Below are 21642 nucleotides of genomic sequence, written 5' to 3'. Positions count from 1 at the left end.
GGAGTGTAGCAATGGGGTTGTGTGAGAGAATTTGGGAAAGTTAAACACCAGTCACGCTGAAGATAGATAAGGGCCGATCGGCCTGATATTGTAGAGAAAAAATGTACATGAGCAGGAAAGATTTGTGATGTGAGTCGAATAGGAGAGTTGGTTGTCAGTTACTCTAAAAATGCGTACAGTTGCAGAAAGAGAGATCTGTGAGATGTTCAGGTATATAGCAAGATCCTGATGTGGTGAAGAATCTGATGGAATTAATATTAAATTATTTTTGGTGGGATTGAGTTTTAGATGAATGGGCTGCCATTCAAGATGAAATGTCAGTTTTGGAAGCAGCATGTACATCTGAAACCGAAAAGAGAAGATGGGTTGTGTGTTTTTGTGAAATTGCCTTCTGCATTTTAACCCATCACCCTGAGTGAGCAGCGGGCAGCCATGACAGGTGCCCGAGGAGCACAAATTGTATCAGGTGCTGCACAGGGGTTAATAATAAGAACAGAGGAGAGTTTTGCTGATCTGGCCACATGTAGCTTTTCTGAAACAACCAGGAAGGCCATCTCAGGCCATAAATAAATTTCATTTAAGCTAAAACTTGCCTGACTTTCCCATTTCTCATATTTTTTTCACGTTTTCTCTTTTTTCCATAAATGTCCAGTCATGCAAGACAGGAGTTATTGCTGTAATCCTGCAGTGTCCTTTTGCTTAGAACCTGAAGGTTCCCCTCTTCTCCAGCACAACCCTGAGATTTTTCTTTATCCGCACACCTCTCTCTCTAACACACACACACGCACTGAGTTACGATGAGGGCACCCTGACTTTGTTAGAGGACGTAGGTCTGGGCTTACCCTGTTCTCCTGAGACAGCAATACAGGAGATGAAAGGAGGCACAAGCACCCGTTTGTACAATCCCAGTGGCTTTACCAAGAATGCCCGCATGAGCCACTGTACCTTGTTCTGCTGTGTTAAGAGGACACTGCAGCAAAATAAAATAAAAAGACAGTCGCTTTCACGGGCGAGTTTCAGCACTGACACTGCTCAGCAAAGAGAGGATAAAGAGGTGAGAACGTGGGTCAGAAAGAGCAAGGAACATTTCAACCAGTTTGACCTGCCATTCTCACCTTAACTGATTTTCAGTTTCATTCACGCTTCATGAAATGGGTTTTCTTGGAACTCCATCAGCTCTGAAAAAATGAATATTTCAATTGTTGGACACACGCTCAATTAACTCTTGCAACCATGTGAAAGACGTGAAAGTGTGAAGGTGTTTGAAAGGAAAGGCAAAGGTTTATTAGCTGTACTGCCCTGACCATTGTTAAAAAAAGAAAGGTTAGGTACATGGAAAATGAATTGGTCAGGAAATTTCTAGGATTATAGACTAATGGAGTGTCAGATCGGTCTGCCCTGGTGCTTTCTCTCACCTGGCCGCGGTAAACAGATCAACTGAGATAAGAGACGTCCACTGAGATGCTGGAAGTTTACAACATCAACATTTATTTCTTATATAGCCCATAATTACATACAGTATGTCTCAATGGGCTTTGACTCTTTGACACACAAGGAAAACTCCACAAAAAAACTCTAGGAGAGAGATAAAAAGATAGGAAGAGACCTTGGGAAGGAGTGATACAGAGAGGGACCCCCTTCCAGGGTAGAGTGAGCCTACAGTTGGTCTCAGTACAGGATCGGCGATGATTTGTCCAAGAAGGGAAAACGTCCAACAGGTGTAGTGGTCGGAAAGTCCAAAGTGTGGCATAGATCATCTGTCCATGGAGGTGCTGGACAGTGCAGTGTAGGTTTTAGTCCAGTGTCCTGGTGTGCATTACGTGTCCGTTATGATACTACTGGTCCCTGAAACTTAAGCTGTTACGGTGGTGGTGGCTGTGGTGACCCTGTGGTTCATTTCATGTTAGACATCTCATCAGCAGTTCATTGCAAGGGACAAGGATTTATCCGGTGGTCTTTTCATTGGACTCTGGGCACTTGATTCAGAGAGAACAAACAGAAGTAGCAGCAGACAGTCAATGCTGAATGTGATGCGACTGAAAACCTGATGGTTGTTTTGTTTTATACAGCATTTATGCCATAAATGTCAGAAGATGTCACGAGATTGGTGAGCCCAGTCACAGATTAGCACAAGGTGTGGAGGTGAATCTCGCCTTTATTCGACAAACGCAAATAAAACTGGTCAAATGCAATCCAATGAGCCTTGGAAAGGGAGGCCTTGTTTTATTTGGTCCAATATGTCATCATAAACACAACGTTGGCAGACTTTTAAGTTATATGTTGAACTAAAGGAAATAAAGCCTGAGGGTAAACTGAACTGATTGGGCATTTTGCATCCTCATATCCTCAGGAGTCTCTTCTTCCTAGCTGAACTTGTTAGAATGCCCAGGAACATGATCTACGGCCAGAGCTGACCAGTGTGTTAACGGGTATCCCGTAGGCTTACAGACTGGCACACATTTGGTCAATTACGGAAGTTCCCTGCTGCACGTCAGGGTCCTGCGAAGTGTCCTGTATGCGCAGGGACAACTGCCTCCAACCGGCTGGCATGACACGAAAACAGAGCAGGGGCCACTCCGGACCACGGGCAAGATCGCGAATAGTGTTCGCTCCGCGTTGCGAGCGCTCAGCAGCGCTGCCATCTGCAGAGGAGAGCGGCGTGTGCTGTAGTGGATGGACGTGTGCCCAGGCCTGGTCGGCGAGTAGAAAACCATCTGCCACCGACGACTAAATCTGTCACAGAACTCACTGCTGGTGACTTTTGGTTTTACTATTGTTCAGTAGCATCGAGCAGCTAAAAATAGTGGAACGCTTACAGTACTACACGCTGTTCTTCGTCTTCTTCCTTCGTCTGCGCCCATTAGGGTTTGCCACACAGGATCATTCGGCCTGGCTGTCCGCACATATGACATGGCAAAGGTTTTACACCGGATGCTTTTCCTGACATGCTATTGACACTCTGTTACCAAAATCTTGCCACATAAAGAATTGTCTGTATCCAGGAGAAGCAGTTCAAGGCCATAGTTATTATTCCCTTGGAAAACTACCACAACAAAGCCAGAATCGAAGCCGGAAGGGCACCTACTCCGAACCTCTCCACCTTGAGTTGGGCTTTGCAATCTCAATGCTGAGTAGCACCGATGCAGCGGGCACAGAAAAATCCCTCCATATTTGCATCCAGGCCTGTAATGAGAATCACCCTCTGCCTTCTGAGAGCACAACACAATAACAAACCATATGGAGCCTCTCTGTTTGTCGGGTGGGAGTCTGCCAAAGAGCACACGTCAACTCTTCATGAGAAAAAAGACGGTAATGCTCTCCCCGTACAGGAAGGGAGAAATGCATTAGCCATACCGTGGCGCGCGTCTGAGTGGGAAGATGCAGCATTAGAGGCTGGGGGGGGGGACAAAGGTGGCGGAACATTGCGAACACCGAGGCCGAGAGAATAACACAACAGAAGGAAAAGTGGAAAGAGTGGGAGTGGGATGTCGTGGAACGCAATGGTGGTCTCGGGTTGCCAGGGTCAACCCACCATATGGAAGGTTCGCCGCAGTCTCTCCCTCCCCCACAACCGACAGTGTTGCACGAGAATTTATGCATGCTACATGAACGCTACTCTAATACACGATACAATGTCAACTGAAATAATTAGAAAATATGAGACAAGAGAGACATTACTGAATATGTATTTGTATTCATTTCTGAAGAGGTTGACAGCTACCATAATCAAAAAATTGAATTATGTTTATTGGCCAGACACAGAATTGGTGTCTCTCAAGCACCATAATGCAATATATAATCTAAAAACAATACAATATCAAGCTGTCACAATGGGGGATGGAGGACTCAAGCGCAAACGTAATTTATTACGAAAATGATTTATTAACCAAAACCCCGCAAAATGAAACAGATCTCAGATTCTGAAAGGGAATGCCAGGGGCAGTGGTGGCCTAGCAGTTAAGGAAGTGGCCCCATAATCAGAAGGTTGCCAGTTCGAATCGCCAAACTGCCACTGAGCAAAGTACCGTCCCCACACACTCCTCCCCGGGTGCCTGTCATGGCTGCCCACTGCTCACTAAGGGTGATGATTAAAAGCAGATGACACATTCCGTTGTGTCACCGTGTGTTGTGCTGCTGTGTTTCACAACGACAATCACTTCACTTTCACATTCAAAGGTGCACAGGTTTGGTCCACAAAATTGCACATGTAAGAATCAGCCGGGATGTCATCTAAAGCAAATCCTTACATCTGTGTGGTGGTGCAGGGTGCTGCAGGAGCTGACTGGGTCAAACAGATGCCGGTGATGACACTAATATGCACTCAGAAATGATCCAGCTGAAGGTAAACAGAGCAGACAGGCTGAGGGCGTGACACAAGCAGTGGAAATGTAAAACTGTTAAGATCTTATTTGCATACCCAATACATGCACAACACCAGTATATACAGTTATATGAGATCAATAATAATATGGGTGGAGTGTAGGAAAAGGACAAAGTAGAATGTAATAACAGTAGGTTGTAAGTTCGAATCCCGGCTCTGACCTTGTGTGGGTGGATTTTGCGTGCTCTTCCTCTGTTAGTATGTAAAGGCATGAATACTAAACTGATTGAAGACTCTAAATTAACCTCAGATGTGAATGAATGCTTTGTGTGTGTGTGTGGGCTTGTGTCCTGCCCTGCGTCTCGTTTCCAGGATGGTCTCAAGCTTTTCCTATGCTGGTTGGTTATGGTTCTCTGTACTTCTGTATCTGGTATAAGGAATTGTGTCCAGGGTTTGAGAGATTTATCTGTTTTTCTTTTGTTCTTTCTGCAGTCCTTACACTTCAGTCAGTATCATAGCTGCTCCAAACCAGACTGTGATGGAGGAGGGTACCTTTGATAGCTCACAGGAGAGACAGTGGTTTGTGACCGACAACATATTTTCTAATCTCAAATGGAGTGTTCTGGGACTCTCTGGCACATTAGGAAAATACTTCCTCCTTGTCTCCCTAGTTTGCACTGTGCTTCTTCTCATGGCAGTTATTGTAACAGAGAAAGTGCAGGGGTTTCTGCCACTTAGATCTACTTAGTTTTTTTCTAGTTTCTATGATTATACATAATTCTGTCCTCTCACAGTAAACGGTGAATGGATGCAGAACACACATTTATTGTACAGTAAAGACGCTGAGAATCTGAGGGTTGAACGCTATTGTGTGAGATCACAGATCCGGCAGTGGTCACACAGAAACGATAGGGCAGAACCTGGAGAGTGAGATTAGATCAGCTAGAGGAACAAGTGATCCTTAGCAGGAGCAGGACTGATAACGGTGTGGAACATTGATTATTCAATGTGAGTGTCACGACAAAATACACTTTGCATGGAAAATGGAGTTACGGGCATTGTGAAACAACAAAAGACCAAGATCAGCATACAGAGAAGGACCATTAAGGGCCATTCTGGCTTACATTTCACAAAGCCCTCTTTAAAAACTACTGCTGTATTGGAAGAGTAGGAGAGTTGTCCTTTATTGGCACTGTATAACGAGTGACAGAGAGCCCAAATTCGCAACTGCACAACAGTAACACACACCAAAAACAGCGAGAAACAAAACAAAGTTCAGACTCACTTATATTCTGTTGAATTGGCAACTTGGGATATTTATTTTTTGGCTGACGCCTTGAAGGTCATTGGTACGATTTGAAAAATCCTTCAAATTTGCCTTTTCTTGATGTTTCCTGGAAAGAAACACCATATAATACCACATTTAACAGCCTGCCAACATGCCACTTGTCCGTTCTGCAGCGCTGGCTGCTGGTTAAATGGACAGAATTTGGCATTAAGCCGTTGAGAGCCATTCTACCTAGCTTGTGTTGTCAGTAGAGAGAAAAAAATTGAAACATTTTCTCCATATGCCAACTGAACTGCAATTTTTAAGCAGACAGGTGCAGCGTGTTGGCATGGACGACTTTCACATGTAATCAACTGTAAAAGATGTGATTGTGACTGCAATGCACTCAGTTGTGGTTGACAGGCTGTTGGCTGACTTCGCCGCTTGTCTCATGTTTTCACTCACATGCTTCAGCAGTTTTTTCCCAATGCTGATTGCGCGTTTATATCAAACCCTCACACAATTTGGGACATTTTCTCTCGAAAACGGGGAGTGTTTTTCGCAGTAATGTAATCTGTCCACTCTTGGATGCCATCAATTCATTGCCCAGGGCCATGCTGCTCAGACTGGAGACAGATGAAAGCCCCGTCCAATGCTGATTTTTGTAGTTTTCATGTTTTCACTTGACCATCGATTGGCAAGCTTTTTGTCTGGGGGACAAATTACAGCATCTGCATCAGATTCTGATTCCATCCAATGTGGCAATCAGAGTTTTATGCAGCTATTATTTATGCAGTTATTATTATTACCTAGGTCATTTCACTACATTAATATACCGTACATTTACATTTATGGCATTTAGATGATGCCCTTATCCAGAGCGACTTACAATCAGTAGTTACAGGGACAGTCCCCATGGAGACCTGTAACTTTGTAGCCATCTGGTTAGGTAGGTGTGTTACCACTAGGCAACTACCAGATTACATTTTACACTAAATTAATATTTCAAATGTTTGGCTGAAAAATGTCTTATTTTATATAATGCATTACTCATATGTAAATGTTATCTTTTTTAACTTTTTTAGCTTTGCAGGAACAGTGTGTGAAATGTACTCCCATTTTGTGTCAAAAAAAGGAAAATGCTAGTAAAATGTACTTGTTTTTTTTGGATTGATTCAACACATATTAAAAACTTTATATGTTTATAAAGAATTTATGTTCCGAAATCCTCTCTTACCTTTATAGATTACACTCCACAATAGATATTTCTATCCCTGGATAGTCCTTTTTACAATTAAGTGTCTTCCTTGCTGGGGCATTGGGTTTTAGACTATACCAATATATTCTGGAGGTGGAGGATATATTTAAACTTCTAGACTGTAGTTAGTTATTTTTTTTACTGCAGTTTATATATAATCAGTGTCTGTGCTGGACACCTTTGGACAACTCTGGCTTGTAATGGAATGAGGTCACAGGCTGACCTACTCTAACTTACCCGTCACCCATTACAGATCCTGTACTCACTGTAAGAAGGGTTGGTTGCTTTAATGTCTAAAATGAATAAAAAGCTGTCAGGGACAGAATCCATTTTGCTCATTTTGTCTCAGTTGGAACCGAAAAGCAAGCATCTCTGCCATTCATCATGACAGAGCTGTAATGCATTTTCCCAGAAATAATAAAGCGCGTTCACTTGTTTTGTTCCCCCTCTAGAGCTCAGTATTGATCAGCGGCAGGGTAAAAAGCTATTACCACTCCATGTTTTTACATTTCTTTAAAGCCTGTTTAATGCCAGGTGGACACACACACACAGAGCATTTGATTGGGCACCTAGATAGGAAAAATCACCTTACACCCCACACACACACACACACACACACACACCAAAAGACAGGTTATTGATGTTCTTTACCTACCATGTCAGCTTCATGGCGCGAGACAAATACAATTTGTTATGTCCTGCCATGATTGCTTTGTAACGGGATTCGTGGAACATATAAATCAGGGTGGAGCCAGGAGGCAGCGAGTTCTAAAAGGTCCTGCCTACAGCATATCTGTCTCTGTCCTGCATCCCAAATCCAGCAGAAACCATTTGGGCTTCAAGTGGGCAGTGCTGAGGAGGTGCTACAGCAAAGCAGCTATGTGAATGAGACATAGCAGGCAGAGTTGAGCTGGGTTCCAGGCGCCTTTTCTGTGATACACGTGTAAACATATTTGTCACACCAGCAGGACAAGGCAGGAGAAATGGACTTTCATCATCAAGACTTTCGCAGGACAGGGCATTTACTCATAGCACAGCATGTCTTACAGGACAAGTATATAGGTATACATACGATCACCCGACTCCAACTATGAGGTTGTATTTACACGTCTCAATAATTATAACCTGGTGTTTATTTGAAAATTTGTATTTAAGAATTTAATTGTTGGCTAGTTTGTTTATTGCACATTGCATTATGAACATTAAAATTTTAATCATAATCACTGCACTGATCTATAGTAATACATATACTACAATAATATAACATTTTTATTTAGTCATGTAGACAAGACCATCAATATTACAGTTGGTTAATATCAGCACTGCCACTATATGATTAAAAAGTAAAATTGCATTAGTTTAGCAAGGTAAATTGTGCTCAAATATTTCAGAAAATAACAGAAATAACATCTCCTTAAACACACTTTTTAAGAGTCTTTATCACGTATATATATATATATAGATGTCCACACACTAAGCACCGCCTCCTGCAGGCTCCAGGCCCTGCTGACCTCTGCCCCTCCAGCATCTCTCTGCTCTCCACCTGTCAGGTGCTCCTGGATGCATGAACAGTGAGAGGAGGATGCGGGTGTGCTGGACGGTCCACCGGATCCCATCGCAGTCAGCCCTGGAAGTGCCAGCCACCATCACTGATCATTTCCCAGCTCCGCTTGGCTTCCTCCAGCCAAGTTCCCCAGCAGGTGTCTTTCTGCAGAATGGCCTTCTGTCAAAGCTGATGCGGAGCTTCAGTGCTCCTCGCCCCATCTCTTTAAGGAGGAACAGAGCAGAACACACATACACACACACACACACACACACAGCTCTTCATGCAAGACAGCCTCTGGCCCTGGCTCTCTTAATGAAGCTCTCTGCAGACTGCTAGAAACTCTAAAAACGAAAATTAAAACCGTTATATATTAAAATGATTTAACTAAGAAGTGACAATTTTGCAATGTTATATAGTCTACCATCACACACACACACACACACACACACACACACTTTATGCTGTTATACTTCCTTTCTAGGATTTTCTGATGAATGATATGGTCCTTTGATGCAGGTTACCCATGAATTTGGACACTACACGATGATGTATTTGTATTTTTACATAACCAGGACAGCATCACTCATGTTGCATGGCGCACACATCTTGTCAGTGATGAGAGTGGTGCTGGTTGCAGTATGGCTCTGCACCAGGAAGAGGAACCTTATGCCGGTGCTATTTATCCCAGGGCAAGATTATGCCAGGCGAATGAACCTATGAATCAGAAATAATCTGAAAACGTTTTAGTTCATGAACGTGTATTAAAAGCAATGTGCAATGAGATGTAATGTGTTTCTTTATGCTCTATATTTACGAGCAGCTTCGCATGCCCCACTGCTCCATGCCCCTCCTGCTTGCTGGGGCTGGCCCCTCCTCCCCTTTATGATGGCAATGCGGCTGGTTGCCACGGTTTCTTGCCGCTTGCTTCTCCGTCTACAAGTGTCCAACTTTGTCGATGAGGAAACCTTGGTGGCCTGCGTCATCACTCGCCTGACCGGCCGCTCCCTGGACAGGACCACCCCCTTATTAGTTTGTCGCTCAGACCGTCTGATCCCTGCCAAAAAACACCTCCCCTTACCAGAGGCCCGGAGCACCCTGGTGAGCCCACTGCACCCTGCCCCTGAGCATCACATGGACGCCTCCACCAGACCACGCACCACCTGATGGATAAGGACGTGGCCACCCGACTCCGCCTACCCGTCATGCGTTGTGCCCCACCACGGGCCATCAAGGGCCTAGATGGCCGTCCTCTGGCACAAACACTTCCGCATTGCCCCCCTGCCTAAGTTGAAGACATCATGTGCATGCAAATGTATTCCTTAATAAAGTGAGAAAAAAATGGCTGAAGTGAGATTTGAACACAGCCCTGCTGCGCAAAAGATGAGTTACAAAACTGCTGGCCCACTGGTCGCTGCAGGATGAAATGTGCAAAAAAGAGAAAAGAAAAAGAAAGGAATTTTCTATATGAAATTAGCATATGCTAAAATGGCAGCGCACAAACCGGATATTGCTCCGCACTGCCCCGAGTGACCAAATTGTAGAAGTTCAATCCATTCACTTCAATTCTAACAAATAAGTCGATATTAAAGAAAATCCAGAACAGATTGGTGTAAAAAAATTACTGAACTGGAAGAGTGTGTCACTATGATAAATTGGTGTGAATTACATGAGCATATAATGAGAAAGTGGAATATTGTATTGCTTATAAAAGTTTAATCCACGAAATCTTGAATGTAGCTGTTACGACCGGGATGGAGTGAGGGAGGATGGACAATGAAGGATGGAACAAAGGAGGGGTTTTTATTTGACAAAAAGGCAGAATGAAACCACAATGTCTGTGCGCTGAATTATAACACAGGCACCTATACCTGGAATCTGAGGGGAGTAAGTAAGCAATGACACGTCACATGACCCGCAGTTCCTCCAATCCTAGTACTCTGGAGATGGGGGTGCGTGTTGTAGGTGTCCGAGTAGATGCAGTGGGGAAAAGTGGCAGAGGAAAAAAGAATAATAAGTTGGCTGATTTTCAGCCAACTTAATGAGACGCCTACCTATTAAAATGAATAATGAAAATCCCCTTTTAATTGCCATGGTAATAAAGCATAAAGCAAATTAACAATATTGCTCTTGGAACAAGGGACCCAATCTGCTAAAAATATATTCAATACTAATGGTGTCTAATGCTAATATCATTACTGGCCTTTTTCAGTCCGGTGCTGAGCGATCTGTCACTTAAATGTGCGCAGACGCATCTGGGGTTTGTACTCTGGGATTGTTCATTATAATGCGTCTTGTCCCTCACCTTTTTCTGCTTGGCTTGGTGTGTCCGGTGAATGCTGGTTACCAGGGCAACCTCTCTAGTGGCCAATGAATTCACAGGGTACCATTTGTGCAGATCATTGTGGGACAGTACAGGCTTTTCCACAATCAGGAACTGTAATGGTGGTGGAAATTTGAGCCACTTTCACAGAATTTGGGGACATGTTGGTTTAATATGATAAAATGTTTGACACTATTAAAACATAGACATAAAGGATGAAACATTTAAAAACGAGTCTGGATTCTGGCCTCAGGATACTGACGGAGGAACACATGCATATGTAGGCAGTGCTCATCTCTCGTTTAGTGGAGTGTTTTCAGTCCAGGGGCTCGGCTACATAAGTCATCTCTGCCGGGACGGCAGCTGAGACACCAGACTGCAGCATGCATTATACATGTCAGACAGGTCTCACACGCCGAGAGCCGCCGTGCACGGGCAGCTCGGCTCAGCGCTAACTTGTTTCCTGCATGGAGATGTTATGGCAGGCCTTTAAAGTGTTATCTGCTGCGTGGCAGGCGGCCGACAGCGGGGGAATGAGCTGAAGACTGAAAACAGTGTTCACTTTCAGCCATTTATATCATTGACTTAACCAAATTCAGATCTCAGACCCTGATGAAATGTGGCTGAAAAGCAGAGAAATGGTGAATCCCACTGAATTTTATATTGAGGAGTAACTTTATAAATATATATAATTTGCACAATGAAAAATAAAAGGCTTAATCGTTCACTTTTTATTAGGACTTTCAATCGTTTAAAAAAAAAGGCAATTTTGCATCATCTTAATCTTGATTAATCAAGTAATTCATAAGTCCAAAACTTCTCAAATGCAAAAGGTACGTCAACCATTCAGTAAACCAAAATAACATCTCAGACACTAAAGAAACGTACCTGAGAAAGATAGGAATGGCTTGAAATGATAAATTCCACTGAATTGTGTATTGAGATATAGCTTTAAAAGTACATTATTAGAACAATGAGGAACAAATGTATGCTTATTCACTTTGAATTAGGGCTGTCAATCAATTAAAAATGTCATTCATTAATTACACATTTTGCAACAACACGATAATCACAATTCATTGTGATTCAATCTTAAGCTATCTATAATGCACATGTAATTGTTTTTTTTTTCAAGGTAACGATTACTGCAGTAATTTGACAGCTCTTCTATTAATGAATGGATGCGTGTCATTTCATTATGTACTATCTAATCACAAGGTCCTAATTCTGAGTTGGCCCATGATAATATGGAAACAATAGGTCAATTTCATTACTGTTTATTTCAACAGGGATTTTATATTACACAATTTTCCAGTCAAAATTTTTGTGACATGTTTGGTGACATGTTATGCCATCACTGTTTGACATAAACAGGCACATTTTGACAAATGCACGATGAAATGTGCTTACTATGTTTTATTGTCTTGCCTGATTTGATGAAATCTGCTTTAATTGCACTATAATAAGCAATGGCATGGTGAAGCATTTTAAACTCTTGTCAGGAGATTGCCTGGAGAAAACATGGACAATTCTCATGCTGTGCAAGTCAAGTGACAGTCATTTTCTATGCCGTATTATATTGCACAGGTCTTTGTTATGGCTGCCACGGGCAAAATCAAAGTGTGACATGCAAAAAATGAAAATTGCACTGAGAATTGTTCTCTGCAGAGTGTAATTAAAATCATAAGGATGCAAATGAGCTGTGGAGACTGCATGAATTAGGCAAATCCCACCCTTATAAACAGCCGTTCCACTTTCCTGACCTATTTAGTGTTTTCATTATTAATCACATGTTAAGTGATGGCAGGCTGCTGTGGGTGTGCATTTTTAAAAAACACACACTATATCAAAGTGCAGATGAACACAGCACTCTGTTAGGAAGAGGCCTGTCACTTTAATTGAAGGGGACTTTGCATAGCCTAGTAGGGTGCTGGACCAGCCTTAGCAGCCAATCAGAGCTCTGCTGGCTGGCGATTGGTGGAACTAGAGAGGATGCCTGGCTTCCTCCAGCTGAGGGGCGGGGGTTTCTCTCCGCGCTGTGCTCATCCATTCAACAGCCGGCGTCAGCAGAAGGAGCATCAGGACGTGGTGCATCCTGCAGAGTCCTGCAGCGGAGAGTCTGACGGAGGAAAGGAGAGAGAGAGGGGGAGAGGGCGAACGTGGCGCTGGCCGAGGAACACTGCAGCGGCACTAAATCTGGAACTGTCAATCCAGCCAGGGAGAAAGAGAGAGAGAAGAAGAAAGTGTCTCACAAACACACACACACACTGAAAGAGGAAGGAAGAGGAGATCAAGAGAAGCCTCCGTTGCCATCAGAGAATTCCAGTTATGGGGACCCAAAGAGACCACATGTCCACAGATCAAACTTAACGGAATAAAGGGAAGTGCTCTGCTGCAAGAAGATAAAAAGGTGAAAATAGGAAAGAGAACATTTTTTACTCTCTTTTCCTGCCACCTGTGATTTTTTTTTCCTCTGCATGCTGTCACACTGCTCGGCAGTTGAAAACACTCATGGTTGATGCCAAGGGACGGAACATGAAATGTCTGACGTTCTTCTTGATGCTTCCAGAGTCGGTGAAGAACCGTTCAAGCAAAGGCTCTAAAAAGGGAAGCCCCAGCAGCTCGTCTAAGCTGCCACCAGTCTGCTATGAGATCATCACGCTGAAGACCAAGAAAAAGAAGAAGATGTCTACCGAGATTTTCCCAACCAAGAAGCCCACGCCGACCACCACGGTCCAGCAGTACCAGCAGCAGAACCTGAACAATAACAACACCATCCAGAATGCCAACTGGCAAGGGCTGTACTCCACCATACGAGAGAGGTAGGGCAAATTCTAAACTACACAGAACATAGTTAACAGATCTCTATGAGGGTAGAATGAAGAGGCAAAGTAAAGAGGTCCATGGGGTTCCACCTCTAGAACTGCATGTCCTACTCTGATGTATTGTACAGGGCTGAGCTCGAAACTTTCTCTGGGTGACTTTGACCCTGAAGACGTACCTCTCTAAAACGTGGTGGGAATCCCTGCCCGGCCTTGTGCTTCTCTGGGTTCATCGCCCTTTCAGTCAAACCTCCTTATACCCCAGAGCAGATGGGGGGGTGGGAGCTCCTGAATGCGGCTCGATGGGCGCAGCGCTGTTCAGTGCTGAATGGAAATATTTACCCAGCCAAAGCAAATGTGTGCCTTTTCCCTGTGCTTTGTCATCCCTCCTGCACTCCATGAACTGTTTACCCCCATGTCCTCTGTGGCCCAAGGCTTAATAATGCATAAAGATTGGGGGCTTCACCAGGGTCGGGTCTCAAATTTGAAAAAAAATGTGACTTCAGTTGTTAGTATGTTATTTCGATTTAATATATATTTTTGATATAGCAACAAATGTAACAAGATTCACAAATATAATTTATGACTTACAGATAAATGTGACACTTTTCACACATCCATATCTCGACACACCAAAATGTTTACATGGTGCACAAATGTTAGTGCAGTTACATTTATTCACAAATAGATAAACCTGCATTTACAAACCAAAACATATTTGTAAATACTCTTAGATTTATTTGTGAATTTTTTGTGCTTGATGCACTAATGTGTTTTTTCTACATCCAATCACATCAACTGATGTTCGAGAGTTTGATTTAATGTTGAAAACATTTTGTGCTACTTTCGCACATTGTCGTGGTTTCATCTAAATGTAACACCACTGTGATATTTGTGCATAACGTAAAAAGTCGAGAAATGCATTTGTGAATGGTGTTACATTTATTTGTAAGTCATAAATTACGTTTGTTACATTTATTGCTGAATCAAGAAATGTATTTGTGAATGGTGTGATATTTACTCAGGAATTTTAAAACTATGCTATCTCCATATGTTACTGCTACATGGACACTGCAAATTATAATAAACATGACATGAGACTCTGGTGTTCAACAGGGAACGTCACTGTGAAAGGGGTCATCTTATGAATGAATATATGTTAGATGTGTGTGTGTTCGTGTGTACATATTGCTCAATTTCCGTTCCGTATGCCTCTCTTGCTTGGCAGAAATTCCGTGATGTTCAACAACGAACTGATGGCCGATGTGCACTTTGTGGTGGGACCGTCAGGAGGAACAGAGAGGCTGCCTGGGCACCGGGTAAGCTCGCTAAACCCTGTCAATCAGGAAAAAATAAAGGAAAGCAGGTATTAAGCCGAAGTCGTCAGCATCTTCACGGCTCGGTGGTGGCAGTAATGAAAGTCCTTTGTGCGGCTCACCGACTTTGTCACCAGCCAATTCGCAGGTGCTACTCAATTATTTATGCAAATGAGACTGAAGGGTGGAGACGGGGAAATGGAACAAGACTTTAATGCTCTCTGTCAACCCCCCCACACACTGTAGGTGTGCATATATATCCATATACGCTTCTCATATCCAAACAGGTAACCTTGCAGCTGTAAAATCTGGCTTCAGTCATGCTTTCTCTCAAAGTTACACTTTAAAGAATTCTTAAAATGCCTTTTTGACTTTTCATGCAGCTCAGCTATTGGTTGTCCTGTCTTAATTGAATTGCAGACCATGCTTATCATAAAAGTGCTGGCTCACATGAGCCAAGAGTGAGTCATCTTCCCGCTGCATGACTGCCTAATGCGAAGCACTTTTCTCGTTTATGGGCGGCTCTGTGCACGATGTTCTCTGCAGTGGCGCTGCAGCCAATATTCCAATGGGCCATGAAGAATGGATGCTGAATAGTACTTACAATATTCATTTAGCTAATGTTTAGACACAGCATGCCCTCTGGCTTTTATGTTAGTGGGCGACAGTTTCTGCATCCAAGAGCCATTAAAAACCCTGCCGGTCAGGTGCGGAACCGTCAAGCTGAAATAAAAGCAGTGATTTTTACAAAAATGACAAGTACTAACCTGTTATGATTTGAAGGCCACAGGCTGGTGACGTTCTAAGATTTCAGAATATCACATTTCTATCTCATCATAAACTGTTTTCTATCTCTCCTTAAACATTTCTCTGACCCACTGGTCAGCCCAGACACCTGTAAATTGGCTTTTAAGCGCACAATTACAACATTAATGACATGTAGTAAACGGAGGAGCTGTATATGCTGCTAATTTCTGAAATGTGACAAGGTTTCATGCAAACAAAAACAAGCAATGATACAGCTTTTGTGAACAGAAATGTGAACAAGGCACAATGTTCATAATTTACTTGGCCATGCAGGAACCTGCTCATCTCAGATTTTTTTTTTTGTCTGACCAGTTTTAAATTAACATTGTTGAGTCGTATATTGCTGCTTTTCTGTACTTTTTGCTCTAGTCCATTCTGAATGCTGGCTTGTGTGCAGCACAACACTGTTTCTGACAGCCATCTGACAGTGTCTATCACAAGAGCTGAGGCAACTGAAGAAGAGCCCAGTGACCAGTGATAGACAGGTGGAGACAGAGCGAAGAAGAAATAAACAGGCAGGAGGTGGAAAAACAGCTCACCATTTCCAACCAGACTGTACACAACTGCTCCGATTAAAGATAATAAGTGTTCTTTTGAGAACTGTGGAGAATTTGTAGCTTTCAGAAAACACAGTGAAGCCAGAAGGGCTCCCATACTGAGTTCTTTTGTTCGAATCTGGAGAAAAGAAAGAGCAGCCGTGCCACCCAAACAGATCGTTATCCAGCAGACCGTGCACAGCGCCTTGCATTAAAGCTCTTTAATCCGGTTATTCCTCTCGCCATCCTTCCCTCCTGCAGTACGTCCTGGCAGTAGGGAGCTCCGTGTTCCACGCAATGTTCTACGGGGAGCTGGCAGAAGACAGCGATGAGATCAGGATCCCGGATGTGGAGCCTGCAGCCTTCCTGGCCATGCTCAAGTAAGGATGAATTATTTTTGAAATTACAAGCTGTGCTTTCGATAAACTGCCACTTTGCAATGTACCTGTTATTATCTACAGGATGGAAATATAAAAATGAGAGAGAGGGAAGGAGAGAGAGAGAGGGAGAAAGAGACTCAAACTATATATAGTATATAGTTTGACTAACATAGACTATAAGTTACACACAGGTCAAAAAAATTCACAAGGACAGCTCATGTTCAGTGACTTGAATTATTGATGAGCAATTTATTACTATGGATTTTTTTTACTACAAAGTAATTAGAAAACTTATTTGTCTTGAATGTCACTTCCAATTAAGGGGTTCTGCTGTAATTGGGCTCTCCATTGCAATTTCAATCAATAAATAAATCAAGACCTTCACATGCCTTTTAATTATGTCCTTATATGGTAGTATTTACCCCATTATGGGAAAGCTACTGCTATTTTAGCTCGACCATATAATAAAAGTGTCAGTTTGGAATAAAATTCATTGTAATGAAGATTGTTCAAGCCGCGCAAACCCTTTTCTGACGCTTGAATGTGAATGTGCACAGGTACGTCCATTTAAATTTCATGAGACCTTTGCATTAATTGTACTGCGGCAAATGTCTAAACGGGTTAAATAATGCTGACGTCCTACACGATCACGTAGGGCGGATGCATTATCCGCACTGAATATTTTTCACATTCATCGCTGGTCTCCATTTCCCTGCGAGCCTTGTTGTCAGAAGTGTCTGATAGATCGGCGTGAAAACCACAGTCCTGCTCCCACCGCTCATACAAATATGGGCTCCGGCATCAGAACTGGGAAGTGAGTTGGTGTGTAGGTGGAATAACTTACCGCAGTCACCTCTCAGCGTCCGCCAGCCGAGCACTTTTATTACACAGCGCAGCAGCGCCTTTTCAGCGCTTCAAGCGCAGCCTGACAGCAGGGAGTCGCTGGGATGACGGGAAGGAGTCGGCCTGTGTATCGCAGGCCCAATCCTGCTGCTGACACACGTGCGGCGGTGGCATGCTCTGCAGCTTAATAACCCCAACAGCTGTTCCAAGGACAACAACATTTTGGGTCACTTCAAGTGCCTGTGGTGCCTCCCCAAAACACTGTCGGCAGACACAGTGTCTTAGTGAGGCTTACCAACTCCAAAAAACATATTTAATCTAGTCTTCATTTCCTTGTTTATTTGTAGTGCACATATAAGATATGCAGGGTCGTAGTAGCCTAGTGGGTAACACATGAACCAGAAGACCCAGGACACTTAACCCTGAGTGTCTCGAGGGGGGGGACTGTCCCTGTAACTACTGATCGTAAGTCGCTCTGGATAAGGGCGTCTGACAAATGCTGTAAATTGAAAATGTAAAAATGTAAGATCACCTCCTTGCTCGTTACAGGTACATCTACTGTGATGAGATTGATCTGAGCGCGGACACAGTGCTGGCCACCTTGTACGCGGCTAAAAAGTACATCGTGCCCCACCTGGCGCGCGCCTGCGTCAACTTCCTGGAGACAAGCCTGAGCGCCAAGAATGCCTGTATCCTGCTGTCGCAGAGCTGCCTGTTCGAGGAGCCCGACCTCACCCAACGCTGCTGGGAGGTGATTGACGCCCAGGCTGAGTTGGCCCTCAAGTCCGATGGCTTCTGCGACATCGACTCCCAGACCCTGGAGAGCATCCTGGAGCGCGAGACACTCAACGCCAAGGAGATTGTAGTGTTTGAGGCGGCGATGGGCTGGGCGGAGGCAGAATGCCAGCGGCGGGACATGACCGCGTCTATCGACAACAAGCGCAAGGTCCTGGGCAAGGCTGTGTACCTGATCCGCATTCCAACCATGGCGCTGGACGACTTCGCCAACGGGGCAGCGCAGTCGGGCGTGCTGACGCTCAGCGAGACCAACGACATCTTCCTGTGGTACACCGCAGCCAAGAAGCCGGAGCTGCAGTTCGCCAGCAAGCCCCGGAAGGGCCTGGCGCCGCAGCGCTGCCACCGGTTCCAGTCCTGCGCCTACCGCAGCAACCAGTGGCGGTACCGCGGCCGCTGCGACAGCATCCAGTTCGCCGTGGACAAGCGTGTCTTCATCGCCGGCTTCGGCCTCTACGGGTCCAGCTGCGGGTCGGCCGAGTACAGCACCAAGATCGAACTCAAGCGCCAGGGCATCCTCCTGGGTCAGAACCTGTGCAAGTACTTCTCTGACGGGTCCAGCAACACTTTCCCCGTGTGGTTCGAGTACCCCGTTCAGATCGAGCCCGACACGTTCTACACGGCCAGCGTGGTGCTGGACGGGAACGAGCTGAGCTATTTCGGACAAGAGGGCATGACAGAGGTGCAGTGTGGGAAGGTGACATTCCAGTTCCAGTGTTCCTCAGACAGTACCAACGGAACCGGAGTGCAGGGGGGTCAGATCCCAGAACTCATCTTCTATGCCTGAACGTTGCAGAAGGTGGCAGAGGTCCAGTCTCAAGTCCTGCACTTATTGGATAGTTCGTGTTTAAACCAGAACTGACTTCCCTGGGGTGCAAATTAGCGCTTAGCTGTGGTTACAGTCAGTGGATTAATAGAACATTTTAAAATGATCATCCTCTACATTCTCCATTTATGTCAGTAAAACTGCAAAGCTTCGTGTTTAAAACAAAGTAAGATTATTTCGTTTGCTCTTGTATGCTGGAATTGAAGCATTGTAACTCAACTGTGAGAAACCTGACTGTGACAGTAGAATGATAATGTTAAATCCAAGCCACTGTTTTCATTTGCACTGTACTGAAATATGTATATTGTGTAATATATAGATATATATGTGGTAGACATACAGAAGCTTTCGGTTTACTATAATAAATATGCCATGTTAGTTAATGCTTGCGCAGGATGCACATATATATAAAACAGCAATACTAAAAAAAAATGGCAGTGAAGGCAGTGAATCGTCTCATTTTAAAACTGACACCGAAGGCCTGTCGGTCGAAAAGTCCTGCAAATCTTCAGGACTCTTGCGCTACTGCGGTGTCATTTGGGACATGGACGATAAAAACGCAGATGTCTACTGTCCACCAGCTCCGAAATGTTGTATTTAGTGAGCGCCTTAAGGTACGACTAGAGACTTCTCTACAACTACAGCTGCTTTTTCATGCTTCAGTCTCCTAAATGGGAAATTGCAGACACATCGAATTATTAATATTCTGCTTAAAGCTTTTGCAGGCTTTATTGATGCCACCTTTGTGAGGTGCACATGGAAGATGAAATGGAGCTCTGAGGACACACTGTGTGCATTTATTCCACTTTTTTAACTGCGTTTGGCGATTAGGTAGCTGCCGGTGAGTTAACCTTGGCACAGAACAGCTCGTTCAATTAGTGCATCCATTTTGTTTGTTTGTTTGTTTGTTTTAAGTAATAAAAGGAACAAACAGAAATAAAAAAATATATAGTTTCTTCTCTTAACCATTAAAGGGCCCGTGTGCGTTTTGAGAGCTGAGGTTAATGCTGCTGCTGACTCAACACAAAAGCCAAATTCATTAGAGCCTGGCCATCTAAATTGAGACTGAAGGACCCGGTGGAGAGCGAGTCTATCTGAGTTTACATTGAAAGGACCTATCCTTGATATTAATTTGTGTGAAACAATTGTGTAAAATTGTCTCAGCTTTGTCAGCGTGTTGTACTCAGCTTTGAAGGCTGGACAGGAAATGAAGGGTTGTGAATTTTTTGTTCTGTATGTATGTGCTACATCGCTGAGAGACCTATGAATGTGTATGATAGTCAGACACAAAAAAATAAACCAAACATCGGTCCTTTTCTCTGGACATGACTGGAATCTCCATGACTGGGCTTCTGGAATGGTGCAGAGCTTTCATTTCTCTATAACAATGATGAAAAGGTTTCCAAAAACCCGCTGAATTCCCACTGGAAGACACCCATCTGCCTGACCTCCATTTTCATGCAAGCTCAGAAGGCTGACTCAGGTTCCCCTGGGTGTTCCTCAGACTAAAAACACACTTGCTAGGGGAAAAAAATGCTTAAACTCACTTTATGGGCCCCTTAAGCCTTTTAGTGTGAGTCTCTGGATATGAAGAAGTGTTGATGTTTATTGAATAATTTTATCATGGGACATTAGTTATTTGCCAGTTAAACATTTATCATATAAAGTAAGTTGCTCAGAAGTTAGAAGACCACTCAATAACACAGAAAGTGAACATGACAGGAGCACTGGGCACACTACATTTGATGAATTTGTCTTTTTCATTATTCAGCTAATGCCCCGCATGCCACTGTTAATTGCTCACAAAGGAAACAAGGGACTTGACTCTGCCAAGAGTCAGCAGGCGTGTCTTCTCTGCAGAAACTCCGACAATCTGTGGAGGATATGTGAAGCTACAGGTCTATAGAGCTACAAATCACAGTACACCTATGTCTGTATCTTGACACAAACAGGTTGCTGACATCTTCATCACTGCTGCATGTAGTTCTCTTGTTTTCCTCTTGAATGCTGGCTATTTAAATGCAATTAGACTGTTTGTTATGTGTCATGGTCCAGAACCTAGAACAGGTTGAGGCATATGTGCTCAAAATCATCTGGACAAAGAGAAGGTCAAAGCAGCGGTCACCATACCCAGGCCTGCAGAGATCCAATCCTGCACATTTATCACACCAGAGTCTCTCTCTACTCATTACCACCTAGTTATTTAGTAGAATCAGGGGTAGTAGAATATTGATCTAAGGTGTGCAAAGCCGGTGCTCTCCAGGATTGGGCTTGGTGAACAAAGGACTATATACACAGGTAAGCACTGCTCATTCCATGTCAGGGTTGATGGAGCTCATACCGGAACCCAGAATCTAGGGCCAGTTCATCACTGATGATATGGTTATAAATGTCACTACTTTTCCTCATTAAATAGAATAGAATACAATAGAATGCTTCTCTCAGATCAATACCAACAGAAGGCTTCTCTCAGATCAATACCAACAGAAGGCCTTAGATTAGGGATTAATACCGGATGAAAATGATCCGTTAAGTAAGTAGGAGAGTGCATCCAATGAGCTGCATGTTGCAGAAAATTGACAGTGACTAGAATGTCCAATCCCAG

At 43.7% G+C, this 21642-nt stretch overlaps 1 protein-coding gene across 2 annotated transcripts; it reads left to right on the top strand.

Annotated features, from left to right (window-relative positions):
• The first annotated feature begins 12758 nt into the window (after window positions 1-12758).
• Window positions 12759-20366, top strand: btbd3b (BTB (POZ) domain containing 3b). Of its 2 annotated transcripts, XM_028989087.1 has the most exons (5): window positions 12759-13122; window positions 13282-13534; window positions 14763-14853; window positions 16455-16573; window positions 17966-20366. In XM_028989087.1, exons 2-5 carry the CDS (start codon window positions 13398-13400, stop codon window positions 18996-18998), a joined length of 1380 nt encoding a protein of 459 aa, XP_028844920.1. In that variant the 5' UTR covers window positions 12759-13122; window positions 13282-13397; the 3' UTR covers window positions 18999-20366. The 2 variants fall into 2 exon arrangements, with proteins under 2 accessions (XP_028844920.1, XP_028844919.1); XM_028989086.1 differs by having other exon boundaries at window positions 12759-13534.
• Window positions 20367-21642: the final 1276 nt, after the last annotated feature.

Source organism: Denticeps clupeoides, chromosome 8, assembly GCF_900700375.1.
Source record: "Denticeps clupeoides chromosome 8, fDenClu1.1, whole genome shotgun sequence".
Lineage (NCBI taxonomy): Eukaryota > Metazoa > Chordata > Actinopteri > Clupeiformes > Denticipitidae > Denticeps > Denticeps clupeoides.
This window is presented reverse-complemented; position numbering and strand designations above follow the sequence as displayed.

Coding starts and splice junctions, on each gene's coding strand:
- btbd3b (XM_028989086.1), top strand. CDS start 13,224: ATGGTTGATGCCAAGGGACGGAACATGAAATGTCTGACGTTCTTCTTG. Junction 13,535..14,762: donor TACTCCACCATACGAGAGAG/GTAGGGCAAATT, acceptor CTTGCTTGGCAG/AAATTCCGTGATGTTCAACA. Junction 14,854..16,454: donor AGAGGCTGCCTGGGCACCGG/GTAAGCTCGCTA, acceptor TCCCTCCTGCAG/TACGTCCTGGCAGTAGGGAG.